The 16,138-nt window shown below is 53.2% G+C and overlaps 1 protein-coding gene, 1 long non-coding RNA gene and 1 other non-coding gene across 3 annotated transcripts; 2 read left to right on the top strand and 1 right to left on the bottom strand.

The window, feature by feature from the left end:
• Positions 1-367: 367 nt before the first annotated feature.
• Positions 368-440, top strand: TRNAE-CUC (transfer RNA glutamic acid (anticodon CUC)). The gene has a single exon. It is a non-coding gene; the product is annotated as a tRNA-Glu (tRNA).
• A 5,550-nt stretch (positions 441-5,990) lies between these two features.
• On the bottom strand, positions 5,991-10,020 carry LOC118531955 (uncharacterized). The gene is made up of 2 exons (XR_013440842.1): positions 9,891-10,020; positions 5,991-8,907 (listed from the first exon to the last, which is right to left on the bottom strand). It is a non-coding gene; the product is annotated as an uncharacterized LOC118531955 (long non-coding RNA).
• A 175-nt stretch (positions 10,021-10,195) lies between these two features.
• Positions 10,196-15,766, top strand: HSP90AA1 (heat shock protein 90 alpha family class A member 1). Its single transcript, XM_036086255.2, has 11 exons — positions 10,196-10,368; positions 10,809-10,970; positions 11,054-11,420; positions 11,797-11,930; positions 12,220-12,540; positions 12,766-12,931; positions 13,092-13,282; positions 13,391-13,538; positions 13,755-14,023; positions 14,392-14,725; positions 15,166-15,766. The coding sequence occupies exons 2-11, from the start codon at positions 10,809-10,811 to the stop codon at positions 15,273-15,275; spliced, it is 2,202 nt and encodes a 733-aa protein (XP_035942148.1). The 5' UTR covers positions 10,196-10,368; the 3' UTR covers positions 15,276-15,766.
• The last annotated feature ends 372 nt before the right edge of the window (positions 15,767-16,138 follow it).

The following is a 16,138-nucleotide window of genomic DNA, read 5'->3' as shown; positions in this document are numbered from 1 at the left end:
CCGGTAATGTTGTGTGTCTTAAGCAGGGTGGCCAATACGCGGCTGCTAACATTATTAGCACTCTTTGTAGTTGATACACATTATAGATCTGAATCCTCAGGGAACTCAGTGGGAGCCTGGCTCCCCTCACTGCTGCCGTCCTTCCTCAAAAAGGACAAGAGTTGGGAGGCTCGCCAACAATTCTCTTTTAAAGGGGGAGTTTTTAAATAATGATTTCATTTGTAGATTTTTAAAGATAAAAATTAGAAGAGATCCCACTAATGACAGGAACACCAGTGAGGCACAGGCGGGAGAATCCGCGGCTGGGTGGTGGGCACAGAAGTAAACGTGGTACCTGGCTTCTCACCCATAAGAATAGCCCACAGGCGCCCGGCTGGCTCAGCTGATAGAGCATGCGACTCTCGATCTCAGGGTTGTGAGTTCGAGCCCCATGTTGGGCATAGAGCTTATATTAAGGAGGAGGTGGAAGAGGACCACCACCACCCTCATTAGGCATGTTGTTGTGTTTAACTCGCTAGTTGTTCCAATTTGTGCCTTGCGTGGGGGCTCAAACTCAGGACCCCGAGATCAAGAATCATATGCTCCACCGACTGGCCAGGTGCCCCTGTGCTGTATTTCTAAGTGAAATGCAAAGTTGCTGGAAGGGCTCTGCATGTACAGGCAGCATGTCATCTGCTGCTACGGGGCTGATGAGAGGAACCGTGAAGTCGCTTACAAACTGTTCTTGTTATACAGCCCTTAGCGGCTCGGACTCTGAACTCTGCATTATGATTTGCCACGACATATTCATTGGGACACAACTCAGGAAGACATTGACACGCTTGTCTGCCCTAGCTTCAGAGAAGGTACGAGGGTCTGCAGTGTGTGCAAGTTCCAGTAACTCGCTGGGTGCTCAGTTCCATTTCATAATGCACTTGGACCCTAGCTGATCGGTCCTCCAGTGAAGCTTACTAAGACAAGTGGAACCTGGTCCAGCTGTCCCATCCCTACCCCCATTTTTCCCGATGAGGAAACAGGCTTCAAGAGGAAGACCCTTGACCCCAAATCAGCAGAGGTGGAACAAAAGAGGGACAAAGAAGAAGACACGTCCTCTCCCTGGGGGCTCTTAAACGAGGAGTGGGCTTTTCCAGGCAGGTGAAAGGGAAGGGCATGGGCCAAGATGTGAAGGAACAGAATGCTGGGGAGCAGGGGGGACACTTCATTGCGGGGTTTGGAGGTGAGGGGAGAAGCAGCAGGACCAGCTTTTGGAGAGCCTGGTGAGGCCAGCTCAGGACCCAAAAATGACAACCCCTTTCATGGCAAGGTGGCCAGACCAAGATGCTCACCGCCTGGTCAACTGGCCGCATGGGCAGAATCCTAACTGACCGGCAGATGCCCCCTGCCTCAGTGCAGACAGAAAGGAACTGTCAGCCAGGACATCACACCTGCTCATTCCCCACCCCCTCCAATTTCAGTTTGGGACCCAACCCCACCCTTCCTGGGGGTATCAGGATCAATAGCCCCTCTGGGTCAGCTGGGCCTGTTCTTCCACTGGCTGAACAAGAGGCTGCATCCGGGTGGGGATCAGACTAAAGGGCTTTGTCCTTGTGACAGCCCCTGTGACAGCTGGAACGAAGAATGGAGCAGGGAGGGCAGGGCCCGCTGCACCACCCTGATGGCCCAAGAGAGATCAGAGGGAGGTCGAGAAGAGGAGCAGGGAAGGCTGGGCACACTAACGCTCCACATTAGCACTCACATGATTCCAATTTCAGCTTTTTTAACCTTCCTGCCTTTCTTCATGTGTGAGGTTTAGCAGTGAAATACACACAATTTTTTTTTAATTTCAAAAAAATTGCCTCCCGTTTTCTTCCCGACCATTTCCTCTCTACTCACCGAAAGGCTGGAAGCTTTGCCATGAACTTTTCAGGGTGAGACGTTAATGATGGTGATCTAGACTGTATCTCACATAATTCTCTCTTTCCTAATTCTCCCGTTCAAGAGAAATAAACATGAAATCCCTGAACATCAAAGCCATTTCCTATTAGAGACCCCAAACAACCCATCAACTGGCCAGTAGATGGCGCCAGAAGTCAGTCACTGCCTTTGGACCCAAGGGCTCTAACCTCGTGCCTTCACACACGTGCTCATAGCCAGTCCATACCTAGATGGCCAGCTGCCCTGTCTTGAGCCAAGTGGGGGGGGCGGGGAGGCAGGGGAGAGTGAGGAGGTGGGAAAAACAAAGTCTAATTTTAACTCAGCACCATGGGAAAGGAAGGAGGCTTGTAGAATGAATGTGGCCTGAGGGAGGGGATTTCTCAGCTGAGCCTGGCAGACACCTGTCCCCTGGAGAAGGGTCTTGCAGGAGGAAGTGCTCTAAGGTTCCAGGCACGTTTGGGGAACAACTGAGAGTGGACAGAGAAGGGTCTGGGAAGGAAGACCAGGGCCAGACCATAAAGCCCTTGCGTTGCTGCAATCATCTTTGTTCAGTGAAGGAATGAAAGCATGCTGTGAAGATGTTTCATCTGAGGGTGATCATTTCATCGAAGGGCATCATTCCCACTGCCTGGGGAGGCTGAGGGAATGGAGGAGGGAGGCTGGAACAGAACCAGAACATAATGCAGCCGCGTATTCTTGCCCCCCCCCCCACTGTCACCCTTTCCTGTTCTCCCTCCCTCTGCATCTGCTTCTCTGCTATGCTCTTCAACTCCAGGCCACCTGGTCAGGGCTGACAGTGGTGCCTCCCCCTCCAGACAGTCTGGGGCGGGGTTCCGCAGCCAGCGTTCCAGGCCCTGAGAGCACCAGGGGCAGGTGCAGAGATGGGGAGGATGTGGGTCTCGGGCAGCGGACAGGGGGCCTGGAGGTGGCATGAGCTGGGCAGCCGGGCCCCAGGTCTTGCATGCCTGCACAGGTACTGCCGGCTTGGTGCCCGGGGGGGCCCTGGGAGGGGGGCAGATGAGAACAGAAATGAATGTAGAACAGGTAAATCCAGCAAGAACCAGCTGAAGGTGGCCAGGGCACGGGGGCTGAGGGGCTGGGGCAGGGTGGGACCCAGAGGATGGAGAGAAGGGGCATTTAAAAGGAAAAATCCACCAGTGTTGGCAGCATTCAGAATGTGGGGGCCGAGGGATGAGTCAAAGATGACTCACAAGGTTTGAAGGTGAATCAAGGGAAAGTGACGGTGCTTCCAGGAAGAAGTTGGAGCCCACGCCCAGGGCTGCTGTTCTTTGGGGCCTGAAGAACTGGTCTGGACTGTCCCACGTGTCATTTGCATGTTTATAGTCTGTCCCTCCCCCACTAGAACGTAAGCCCCTGAACGAGCTGAGACTGTCCTGCTCTGTGCCTTGCCTGGGGGGCTCAGTCTACACCTGTCCACACCCGACTCAGAGCAGGCCAGGAGAGGCAGCCGGCTTTGGCGAGAGGGAGATTGGGAGCCCAAGGGGGACAGGGAGGGGGTCACACTGCACCCCCGCCTAGGCACAGCCTCCTGTCTCTCCAGGTTCCCAGCTCTTCACTAGCCTGGGACTGCATCCTGGGGCAGCCCTGTGCCTGCCAAGCCGATCGGGCTCCATTCCTTCCCACCCACCCCTCCCACCACGTCCTTGCTCACAACACGGGGTCCTGTTGCTGGGTGCCCATCCACTTGGATGCCCCACATGGCGACACTGAGCAGGTCACCTGCTGCTCTGGCCTGGGCCCCACATTCCCCAAGGTGACTGCAGCACCCCCCCCACGCAGGATCCCCCATGCAGGACCCTGCGGGCTCCTTCACCTCACCTGGACTGTTAGCTCGCCCTCCTTGGTCTCCCGCAAGCCTGCCCCTTCTCCACCCACCAGCTCTGCGGGTGCAGGCCTACTCAGCTCTCCCTGGGCCTGACCTCCATGCACAGGACAGTCAGGGTGGAACAATGTCTGAACAGTGGGGCCCGGGGACAGTCTCCCATGCCTCCTGTGCTACTCGGGCCACATTTCGAGTCCCCTGGCGCAGGGCACTGCAGGATCTGGCACCTACCTGTTGCTTTGGCTCCAGTGGCCCCCCTGCCCCCTGCAGGCTGTGTCCCCCATCCCACCCATCCCACAGGAAGGCTTCTCTGGCCTCCATTTCCTTTCCGGCCTCGCCTTCTCCCCGTTCCCTAGGACTCCTCCTATTCCTTCTAGATTTCACGTTTGCAGATGCCCTTCCCCGCCTCCCCCCACCAGCTGCTAACACCACTCCGTCCATTCTCAGGACCCTCCCAGCACCCATCAGTTTACAGATTCGTGTATTCGTCCGGTGTTGGCTTCACATCTCCACCATGCATGCGGTGACCTAAGTTTGCACCCACTGCATCCCAGGGCCTGGACACGGGTTCAGGGAACAACTGGACACCGTTTCCCTGTCAAAATGGCCACACTCCGCTGACAGCGATGGGACAGGAGGGCACGGGAGTGTTTGTGGCGCCTCCTTCTGGTGACAACGTGTGCAAGTTAACAGGAGAGTCACCAACCCCATGGGGCCTTCCAGGGATGGCTGCCCTGCTGGGCCTCAAAGGATGGGTTAAAACTGGCCAGGAGAAGAACAGTTTTGGTACCAAAGTGTCCTCAGTTTTATAGTTGGTCGGTGGGAAACTGGCTTGCTGTGTGGGAATCCACTTCAGGGCCAACTCTAAGTGGCCAAGTCACTCGACCTCCCCTCACTCCTGGAGTCTATCCCTTCACTTCCTTTGGGACCGTGCTCTCCCTCCCCTTCCTGCTCCTGAAATGAGCCCAAACCCCGCAGACGGGTACAAGTGCAGGACAGCATTATAGTGACCTGGCGACCGCCAGCGTGGGTCACCCTTCTCCCCGCTCTCCATTAAGAGAACAGCATCCATCCATCCACGTGCCAGGTGCTCTGGTCTTCCCTGGGATTCGCTCACAGCATCCGCCCACATCCTTACTGTGATCATCACTGTACAGAGAGGTTGAGCAGCCTGCTCAAAGTCACACAGCCACTAAGTGGAAGGGACGGGGCTCACAGTCCAGACCATCCTTTTCCAGGTCAACTGTGTCTCTTTCCAAAATAGGAACCACTGAATTTTCCTATATCATTATAACTCAATTCTGAACATTTCTCCTAGCTCTTTGCTAAACATCAATTCTTAAAAAACAGGTATTATGAGGTATAACTGACATGCGACAGTCTGCACAATTTGATATGTTTTGACATACACGTACACCTGTGACACCGTGACTGCAAACAAGACACTGAGCAGATGCATCACCCAGAGCTTCCGCGTCGCCCCTCTGTCCCCCTCCCCAGCACCTGCCCGCCCCACCCCGCCCAGGCCTCCACAGATCCATTTTCCATCACTAAAGTTTAGCTTGCATTTTCTAAAATTATATCAATGGCATCTTTCCTTCAGCATAATGATTTTGTATACAGAATATTTACCAGTATACACCATAATCTGGGCCATAAAAGAAGTCTCGATAAATCTGAAAGGATTCAAATCATGCAGAATATGTTCTTCGACCACAATGGGATGAAATATTAGAAATCAGGGGCGCCTGGGTGGTTCAGTTGGTTAAGCGACTGCCTTCGGCTCAGGTCATGATCCCGGAGTCCTGGGATCGAGTCCCGCATTGGGCTCCCGGCTCAGTGGGGAGCCTGCTTCTCCCTCTGACCCTCTCCCCTCTCATGCTGTTTCTCTCTCGCTCGCTCTCTAATAAATAAATAAAATCTTTTGAAAAAAGAAAAAGAAATATTAGAAATCAGTAGCAAGGGGCGCCTGGGTGGCTCAGTCAGTTCAGCATCTGACTTTGGCTCAAGTCATGATCTTGGGGTCCTGGGATTGAGCCCCGCATTAGGCTCTGTGCTCAGCAGGGAGTCTGCTTGTCCCTCTTCCCTCTGCCCCTCTCCCCGCTCTGCTTATGCTCTCTCTCTCAAATAAAATAAAATCAGTAACTAAAAGATTTCTGGAAAACCTCCAAATATTTGGAAGCTAACACATTTACAAATCATCCATGGGTCAAAGAAGAAATCAAAAAGGAAATTGAAGACTTATTTGTTTACTTTCATTCACATGACACTGCGTGTCAGGCCCTGTCCTGGGTCATTTCCAAAAACAGACTTTGCTCATTTCAGCCTTGTAACCCTACAAGAAAAGCAGACTTCATGCCCCTGGTACAGACGCAGGCGCAGAGTAAGTGACTCGCCCAGGCCACATGGGTAGGCAGGAGCAGATCTGAGATTTGAACCCAGGGCACCAGAATCTGTGCCTTGTGTTCCAGCTTAATGGAGGGACACTGAAGGTGATCACTTTTGGACCAGCTCAACAAATATCAGGGAGCTAATCTGCAGGACTTGGATATGTAACAGAAACACAGCGGAGGGAGCAGGAGGAGCTTGGGTGGGAAAGGAGGTGAGGGGGGCACAGAAGAGCAGGGGTTGGAGGGCTCGCTGGAGTGGGTGAGCATGTGCCATGTTGGGGGGTCCCACATTCTGAGAACCTATTTATATGGGATTGGGCCTGGGAGGAAGAGAAGTCGAGGTGGGAAGGGACCCTAGGGAAATGCGGGAGCTGAAGGTCCACAGGGACATTAATTACAAGAAAAAGAGAGGGAATGGTGTCCAGGCCAAACGGTGTGGGGGCCGTTCACAGAGTGAGGTTTACAAAGGTGACAGGGAGCACGGTGGGAGCAGAGACAAATAGGAAGGTGGGGTGTCCTGCAGGGCCCATGAGCCTGGTTAAGGCAGCCATCTTTCTTCTATGAATGCTGGGGTGTCCGAGAGGGTTTGGGGAGTGTGAAAGAGGGCACAGCCAGGATCAGATCTGTGTTCACAAAGCCCACCCTAGCCACAGGTGAAGACAGGTGCAATCAGGGAGCTATGGAGGGCTAGGTGAGCCGCTGGGGGTGGCAACAGGGGTGAGGGACTTGGGGCAGGAAGTGGAGCTCGAAGGTGGAGAGAAGCCGATGGATTCAAGAGGCATTTAGGAGGCAGAAATGGCAAGGTCATGCCAGATTCCCTGTGGGGATGCTCGGGGGTTCTAGACAGTGGTGGTATAGTCACCTGGGTAGTGAGTCCTGGGAGAAGACCAGGTAGGTGGGGCAGTGAGCTCAGTGTCCAGGTGTGGCACTAGGAGAGTCCTGGCCCAGGCTTTTCTGTGCATCATCCACACAAAGGTACGGTTCCAGGAGCTCCAGAGAAAGGCCCGAGGGGGGGGCAAGTCTGCAGAGACACAGAAGGAGTCGCCAGCAGGCTGGAGAACCACGGCATGCTGGTGATGGAACGGAAGCAATGCTGGTCAGCGTGGAACGTTGTCCAGAGGTCAAGGGGGAGCAGGACGAGAGAGTTCTTGTGCTTAGTAACTAAGGCAGGTAGGAGAGAGCTGGAAGGCCAGGAGGCTGTGGTGGGAGGGAGGGTTGTTCACGTTCATTCGTCTGAACCAGCTGGGAAGCCGTGATTCCAGGAGAGGCCTTGGGGCAAGTTCTGCGGAGCAGAGGCAGGTGAAGGCTCCGGAAACCGAGACGTTCACAGCTGGGGCTTTGAGTGGCCCTGACAGAAGTGGGGTAGAAGGAAGAGGTGGGCCAGGCCTCCGGGTCAGGAGAGCAGGAGGGCCGCCCTGGCGAGCAGGTGGAGGAGCTCCCCACAGCCGACTGGGGGATCTGGAGCCAGCACGCTGCCTCCTCCTCCTCCTTCCCCCCGCCCCCTCCCCAGCCCCGCCCCCAGCCCCGGCTGCCGGGAAAACCCCCGGCGAGAGCGCCCACGTACAGCTGGGGGCAGAAATTATGTTACAAGGTGCCCCAGCCAACGCACAGCGCCCGCCTCCCCCACGTGGCTGGAAGTTTCCACTCGATTTTTCCTATTTAATACTAGTTAAGAAGCCTTGCGTTGATTTCACACAGTCCTAATGGGTCCCAAGCCTCAGTACGAAAACCCCGTTCCTGGAAAAGCAGGGTTTCCCCGGAGACGAGGGTGGAGGGAGGGTTCAGACAGGTTTGTTTACAACGTAAGGAGCTTCCAGATTGTTCCCCGTTGGGGGGCGGGGGAGGCTGGAGTGTTGGAAGGAGTGGAGGAGGACCAATGGTGGGAGGAGCTAGCGACAAAGGAGCCCAGGGCAGGGCTAGGTTTACGTTGACACGCGGTGCTCCAGGCGAGGGTCCTCAGACGCGGAACTACCTGGTGGCTGACCTGGGCGCTGGCCACGGGCCCCTCCCCTCCGAGATTCTCAGGACTCTCATCTGAGAGGCTCATTGTTCAAAATACTTTTGGAATTCCCATTTAGAAATTGGCTTTTGGAGCGACTTAATCCCCCAAAGGGTGAACTAGATACGTCACATGACGACCTCAAATTACGTAAAATAGGCAGTAAAGAAGATGGGCTTTACAAAGTCATAGTGGGTGTACTGGGTGAGCACGCATTAGTTCAGTGATCCGGGGATTCTAGGCTAGTGTGAAGGACACAGTTTAAGGCAAACCCAAGGCAAGTAGAAGTGATGGGTATTAAGGAGGGCACTTGTGATGAGCACTGGGTGTTACATATAAATAATCACTAAATTCTCCTAAAACACACGCACAGACACACATGCGCAGCAGGTAGAAATCCCCCAAGGATGGAGCGCGGGTTTGGAGAACTCAGGCCTCTGTAAGTGTCCATTTCAACACTTCCCCTTGTGCACAGTGCGGCCTAAGAAAAGGACCAGCCCCCAAATCCGAGCAGGGCCTGCATGTGTGGAGATTACCTGGCAATGGGGGCAGGCAGGGATGACCCTCAGTCACCTGCTGGCGCTCCTCATTCCACCCTCAGTACCGGACCCCTAGAGTGTGGCCAGGCCCCTGGGGCTCCCCTTATCCCAATAATAAGGGAACAGAAGGCAAGCTGAGGACAAAGCAGAAGCTGACACCCCACAAGTACCCCCCCATGGGATCTATGTGACATTCCTCAGGCTCTCCTGGCTGCCCTAAAGCTAAGGAGAGGAAAAACAAAGAGTTAATTTACAGAGATCACAATCCTGCAAGACAGGAGTCTCCCTCAGTTTACAAATGTCTTAGCAATCTACAAGAACAAAGCATTTCTAGCAACCTAGCTTCCAGAAGGAAATGTAGATACAATTAAATGTCCTTATAACCTGCAGCCCACTGACAGATACTTAAAGCGGGCAGAGTGTAATGTCCCTCCAGGAAGCTCCAACTATCTTCATGTTAATGCCTTACTAGAAGGAAAATCAACCTTAACTTGACAGTGGCAAGGGCTCTAGTTATCTTGTAGGTCTTCTTTAGCATACAAAAGTTCTTTTGAAAACCTCCCTTTTCCTTACCTCCCCCAACCCCATAGTATATAATCAGCGGCCCACAGGTCCTGTCCCCCGTGCTTTAATAAACCACCATTTTGCACCAAAGATGTCTCGAGAATTCTTTCTTGGGCGTGGGCTCCAGACCTCACCCGACCAAACCTCACCTATATTCCAAAACCCCATCACCAACATCCCACGTGGTTAGGGGGTCCCTCTGGTCAAGACAAAAACCAGGGGTCGGGTTTACCTCCCCCATGTGCATGCACTGGTCACCCCTGACAGCCCGTCAGGGGCTGGCGCCTCTGGACCCTGTAACCAGGCTGTGAGCCAGGGCCTCCGCACCCCGAGGCCCTGGCAGGCACCTGTTGCCCCAGTTCCAGGGCCCTGAAGCCACAATCGCTGCCCTGGCCGAAGAGATGTGGCGCTGCACAGGTGAACCCCCAATCGTAGTCGGGAGCCTCTGATCACTGCCCCAGGCGTACAGATGCGGGGACCGATCCCTCTCTTCTCCTCCAGCCCCTGTACCCGGCCTCAAAGCCCTAGACCTGGCCCGGGGCCCCGGTAACTGGTACAGACCCCGACGCCGCTGCGGCAGGCCCTGGTGCCAAGGGTCCCGAAGCCTATACCGCCCGGGGACACTGTAAGAATTAAGTTACTTTGGCGGACTTGCTGAAGCAACGAGCGCACGCGCCCAGGCCCGGGCGGGGTGGCGCCACTGCGCCCGCGCGCGCCCAGCTAGCGGTACAGGCCCAAGGTGGGGGCAGGGGCGCCGGCGTAGCCGCGCGGGGGGCGGTGGCCCCGGAAGACGCGGGACCTTCGCGAGAGTTCCGGGCTGCGCCGGCGCACTGAGACCGGCGCGGGGACGCGCGCGGCGGCCGTTGGGGGTGGGGCACTCGGGGCGGGCCCGCGCGCGCCCGGGAGAGGGGCGGGGCCGCGGCCAGGGCGCAGGCGCAGGCGCGCGGCCGCGGCGGCGGTTGGGGAGGATTCTTCCGGAAGGTTCGGGAGGCTTCTGGAAAAGGCGCCGCGCGCCGGGCGGGCCCGCGTCTATATAAGGGAAGCGCGGGGGCGGCGCGCCAGTTGCTTCTGCGTCCTGGTGCTGCGTCGTCGCGGAGCCTGTGCGGTCCTTTAGCCAAGGTGAGGGGGCGGTTGGGGGGGTCTGTGGGGGGCGGCGGGGGCCGGGGGCGGCGGGGGCCGAGGGTGGCGAGCGCGTGGCGGGCCCCCCTGGAGGTCCCGGGCCCACGGGGCGGCGCGGCCATGCTCTCGGCGGCGGAGGCTTCGGGCCTGGTGCGGCCCCGACCCCCGCCCGGGGGAAGGGGAGGGTGCGCCCGGGCCCGCGGGGACCCCTGGCCACCCGGCCGCGGCTCCGGGGGACGGGGGGGCGGCTCCGGCTCCGGGCGGGGGTCTCCCCGGGCCTGTGGCGCCCGGTTGCGGCGACATGCGCACGGCCCTCGTTGTCGCAGCTGGAAATGAGGTCATCCTTTGTCGGCGGCCCCCGGCTCGGGGCCCGGCGGGCGCGGGCCTCCGGGAGGACCGGGCGCGGGGGCGGCACGTAACCGGCCTCGCGGGCCTTGCAGATGCCTGAGGAAACCCAGACCCAGGACCAGCCGATGGAGGAGGAGGAGGTGGAGACGTTCGCCTTCCAGGCGGAGATCGCCCAGTTGATGTCCCTGATCATCAACACCTTCTACTCGAATAAGGAGATCTTTCTCAGGGAGCTGATTTCCAACTCGTCGGACGTAAGTGCGCGGCTGCAGACCGGGGTTGTGCGGGGAAGCCCCCTCCCCGGGAGCTCTGCCCTTACGCTCTGTTTTGGTAATAGGCTTTGGACAAAATCAGATACGAGAGCTTGACCGATCCCAGTAAGCTAGACTCTGGGAAGGAGCTGCACATCAACCTCATTCCGAACAAGCAAGACCGAACCCTCACCATCGTGGATACCGGCATTGGCATGACCAAGGCCGATTTGATCAATAACCTGGGCACTATCGCCAAGTCTGGGACCAAAGCATTCATGGAAGCTTTGCAGGCCGGTGCAGATATCTCTATGATTGGCCAGTTTGGTGTCGGGTTCTATTCTGCCTACTTGGTTGCCGAGAAAGTGACGGTGATCACCAAGCATAACGATGACGAGCAGTATGCCTGGGAGTCTTCTGCAGGAGGATCGTTCACAGTTAGGACTGATACAGGTAGGCACCTGGTGGGCCGCTTCCCTAGGTCACTCGGTTGTGTGGGGGGTGCCCGGTACTGCAGGCCGGGACCCCTGAAGATGCTGTGGAATTGGCAAAAATTTGCTTGCCCTGATCCATTCTGCAGCGAGCTTAGTAAGCACGTGATAGAAGAGCGGGGCCTTCTAGTTCCTGAGCTCCAGCTAGGCAGGTAACTGCCCAGATTCTCCTTTTGTGGTAACTGGACCCCACGTGGTAACTGTAAACTCCACTTGGTAAACTTGCTGAGAAACTTGGTTGGGTGTGGTGTGGAGAGCTGAATTGTGATAGTCTTTTTCCCCTCAACACCTTAACTTGCCCATTCAGATCGAAATTGAGTGTGTTTCTCTCTCTACAGGTGAACCTATGGGTCGGGGAACAAAGGTTATCCTGCATCTGAAAGAAGACCAGACGGAGTACTTGGAGGAAAGGAGGATAAAAGAGATTGTGAAGAAGCACTCCCAGTTTATTGGCTATCCCATTACTCTCTTTGTGAGTGTCTGCGTTGGGTGTAGATACTAAAACTAGTGAGCTGAAATTTTTAGTGCTGGGATCTATTAATGAGGGAAAGACCCAAACTTGACTAGTTTGAAGTTCTGTTTTATTGTGAAGGTATCCAGAGTTGTTTAGGTAGATAAGTTAAATATTGACTAGAAGTTTTTTGCCTGCTAAACGTTTTTCTTTGAGTATGTTATGCTTTGGTTTAAGTGTGCACGTTCCATTCAGAGTGTTCTTCAGTTCAGGAATGCAGAGGTGATGTGATTTTGCTTTTTTTTTGAAGGTGGAGAAGGAACGCGATAAAGAGGTCAGCGACGACGAGGCTGAAGAAAAGGAAGAGAAAGAGGAGGAAAAAGAAAAGGAAGAGAAGGAGTCTGATGACAAACCTGAAATAGAAGATGTTGGTTCTGATGAGGAGGAGGAGGAGAAGAAGGACGGTGACAAGAAGAAGAAAAAGAAGATCAAGGAGAAGTACATTGATCAGGAAGAATTGAACAAGACAAAGCCTATTTGGACCAGAAACCCTGACGATATCACCAATGAAGAATATGGAGAATTTTACAAGAGCTTGACCAATGACTGGGAAGATCACTTGGCAGTGAAGGTGAGTGCCCAGTGCTTCCCGAGCAGTTATATCTCCGGAGGTTGTCTGAGGTGGTTGAGGTGCAGGTTGCTGCCAAAGGCTCTGTCATCCCAGCCCTTGTCCTCTCCCCCCAAAAGCGCTTTCAGTTCTGTGACTGCAAGTATTTGCGGGGTCAGGTGAGGTAGCCTTTAGTGACAGTTGCTTGCATTGTCCCTTGATTAAGACTTGACATGTGCTTTCTTACAGCATTTTTCAGTGGAAGGACAGTTGGAGTTCAGAGCTCTTCTCTTTGTGCCAAGACGTGCTCCCTTTGACCTATTCGAGAACAGAAAGAAAAAGAACAACATTAAGTTGTATGTTCGCAGAGTTTTCATCATGGATAACTGCGAGGAGCTAATCCCTGAGTATCTGAGTAAGTGTGGTCGGGTGTGAGGCTCGATCCCGGCCAGTAGTTATCTCCACACCATAGATTCGAGTCTGTGGGGCAGGAGCTCATTTTTGGTTTTTTGGGTTTACGTATTTGTGGACTGCATCTTTAGGATGATTTTGAGTGCATTTGTTTATTTTTTCAGATTTCATTAGAGGTGTGGTGGACTCTGAGGATCTTCCTCTAAATATTTCCCGTGAGATGCTGCAGCAAAGCAAAATTTTAAAAGTTATCAGAAAGAACTTGGTCAAAAAGTGCTTGGAACTCTTCACTGAACTGGCTGAAGACAAAGAGAACTATAAGAAGTTTTATGAACAGTTTTCGAAAAACATCAAGGTTGGTGTAAACACATTTGATTTTAGTGGTGGTAGTTATTGTGGCTTGTCAAATTTTAAATGATTTTTTTTAATTCAGAGAAAGTTCAGAGCTCATGTTCTCTTTCAGCTGGGAATACATGAAGACTCTCAGAATCGAAAGAAGCTCTCAGAGCTGTTACGATACTATACGTCTGCTTCTGGCGATGAGATGGTTTCCCTCAAGGACTATTGCACCAGAATGAAGGAAAACCAGAAACACATCTATTACATCACAGGTAAGACAACAGGTGTACAGTCACCTTGTTCTCACAAGCTCCTGGAGCCTGTGTGTTCTACACGGGGCTTCACACATCAGCTCGTGGGGACTAACCTAGGCAAGACCACGTGGGCTGGGCCACGTCTGTGGTTAGGTCTGACTGGACTGAGCAAAAGGCAAAAGGAAATGAAGTCCCTTCCTGTTAAAGGTCTGTAACTTTCTACCAACGCCTCAGGTGAGACCAAGGATCAGGTAGCGAACTCGGCCTTCGTGGAGCGTCTTCGGAAGCATGGCTTGGAAGTGATCTATATGATCGAGCCCATCGATGAGTACTGTGTGCAACAGCTGAAGGAATTTGAGGGGAAGACGTTAGTGTCTGTTACCAAAGAGGGCTTGGAACTTCCAGAAGATGAAGAAGAGAAAAAGAAACAGGAAGAGAAAAAAACAAAGTTTGAAAACCTGTGCAAGATCATGAAGGACATCTTGGAGAAAAAAGTAGAAAAGGTGCGTGAGAACAGTGCTTCTGTCTGCCTCGCTCTCCTGGTGGTGGGCTGCTTTCTAGAGGGCCTGTAGGTGTTTTCCAAGCTTGTCCTTCATAGGCTCTTTCTCCCCTTGTGTTTTCTGAACTTACGAATAGAAAACTAGGATTTCCTATATAGTGAGAGGAAACTCTAACATTCTTGAAGACCCTGGAGAGCGTTAGGATGCGCAGAAAAAAGTTCTGAATACTTAATTTGCAGGTAGTATTGGATTAACGAATAGACAGTACTCGGGAGTCCTTAGGTTTCATTTTACAATAAAGCTGATAGTAGTGAAAAGTTAGAATAACACTTTTTCTTAGGTGCATCGCTCACGTCGTGCTTTGATTCCAGGTGGTCGTGTCAAACCGACTGGTGACCTCCCCGTGCTGCATTGTCACAAGCACATACGGCTGGACGGCGAACATGGAGCGGATCATGAAGGCCCAGGCCTTGAGGGACAACTCCACCATGGGCTACATGGCGGCGAAGAAGCACCTGGAGGTCAACCCCGACCACTCCATCATTGAGACCTTACGGCAGAAGGCGGAGGCCGACAAGAACGACAAGTCTGTGAAGGACCTGGTCATCCTGCTTTACGAAACTGCCCTCCTGTCCTCTGGCTTCAGTCTGGAAGATCCCCAGACACATGCTAACCGGATCTACAGGATGATCAAGCTTGGTCTCGGTAAGCTTCCTATGACACCGTGGGGTGGTGAAAGCCCAAATGTGTGGAACAGGTGTGACCTTCAGCCACCTGAGCGACACTGGGGGTGTCACATCCAGTTTGGGTAACCTCTTAAAGGCCCTTTTTTTAAGCTCAACAGGCCTTTTGATCAGAAAGGCTAAAAAAAAGTGAAAGCGCTATATTCACCACCAGGTAATTGTTTAGCCTTTAAAGTGGGTAGATGGGGCGCCCGGGTGGCTCAGCCGGTTAAGCGTCTGCCTTCGGCTCAGGTCATGATCCCAGGGTCCTGGGATCGAGCCCCACATCGGGCTGTCTGCTCATGAGGAGCCTGCTTCTCCCTCTGCCTGCCGATCTGCCTACAAGTGGGAGAGACCAGCCATATTGGGCTAATTATTAGCTGGCTTCGAGAAATTTAGTGCGAGGGTTTTCTTTCCAAATAGGTATTGATGAAGACGACCCCACGGCTGACGATAGCAGCGCCGCAGTGAGCGAAGAGATGCCGCCCCTCGAGGGTGACGATGACACATCCCGCATGGAGGAAGTCGACTAAGCGCCGCCGAGCATTACTTGTACATGTATTCGATACTTTATCTTCATTCCCTCTGATAATATATTTTCAAGGATGTTTTTCTTTATTTTTGTTAACATTTTAAGAATCTGTATGGCATGACAGTAACTACTTAAGGGGAAGATAAGATTTCTTTCTTTTCGGAGTGTGCTACTGTGACGTGTAGGACCTAAAGCCCAGCTAGTTTTTCTTCCCCGGTTCCATGCTGGCTCGTAACCGGACAAGGTAACATTTGTTTTAAGGTGTATGTAACCTAACGTGAACCGTGTGCTCTAAAGTGTTTAGCTATCAAGCGGATTCCTTAGATCAAATTTTTTTTGTCACTGAAGTGTTCTGAGCTATACCTTGAAGTTTAAAAGAGAACTGTTGGTTAAAACGACTCTCACCGTCTAGGATCTACTTTTTAAATCTTCTATCCCCTGTAGTTATCAACTGCATGTACCAGGCCTCTAGAAACTAGTAGTTAAACTGAACCAACTGGATGGGAGTAACCATGTATAGGGCTTGTTTTCCAAAGAAGAGCATTGTTTAGAGTAGCGAAATTCTAAGCCTATTTAGACATGTGGTAAAGCTGTTCAAGAAGTAACTCAGCAAGTTCTGTGAGTGGAAATGTAGTGCTCAAGTCACATTCTGCTTTAAAAGGTTGTAACAAATACAAACAAATTAAAAAAAAAAGTTCTGTGAAAATGTTTTCTTTGGGGGGAATGTGGGAGTTCAGGTGACAGGGCAGCCCCGAATGTAAGAACTTGAGGTATACGCACGTGTTGCCTATGAGGAGATTTAAGGAAAGAGGGAGGTGGTTACCTTTGGCGGCCTGAGGTCTTCATGACCTTGGCCATGCACAC

This window comes from Halichoerus grypus, chromosome 8, assembly GCF_964656455.1.
Source record: "Halichoerus grypus chromosome 8, mHalGry1.hap1.1, whole genome shotgun sequence".
NCBI classification, from domain to species: Eukaryota; Metazoa; Chordata; class Mammalia; order Carnivora; family Phocidae; genus Halichoerus; species Halichoerus grypus.
Note: the sequence above shows the minus strand (reverse complement) of the source record. Positions and strands in the feature narration are given on the sequence as shown.

Excerpts from the sequence above, each read along its gene's own strand:
- HSP90AA1 (XM_036086255.2), top strand. The coding sequence starts at position 10,809 with ATGCCTGAGGAAACCCAGACCCAGGACCAGCCGATGGAGGAGGAGGAG. Across the intron at positions 12,541-12,765 it reads AAGATCACTTGGCAGTGAAG|CATTTTTCAGTGGAAGGACA; the intron begins GTGAGTGCCCAG and ends GCTTTCTTACAG. Across the intron at positions 12,932-13,091 it reads GCTAATCCCTGAGTATCTGA|ATTTCATTAGAGGTGTGGTG; the intron begins GTAAGTGTGGTC and ends TTATTTTTTCAG.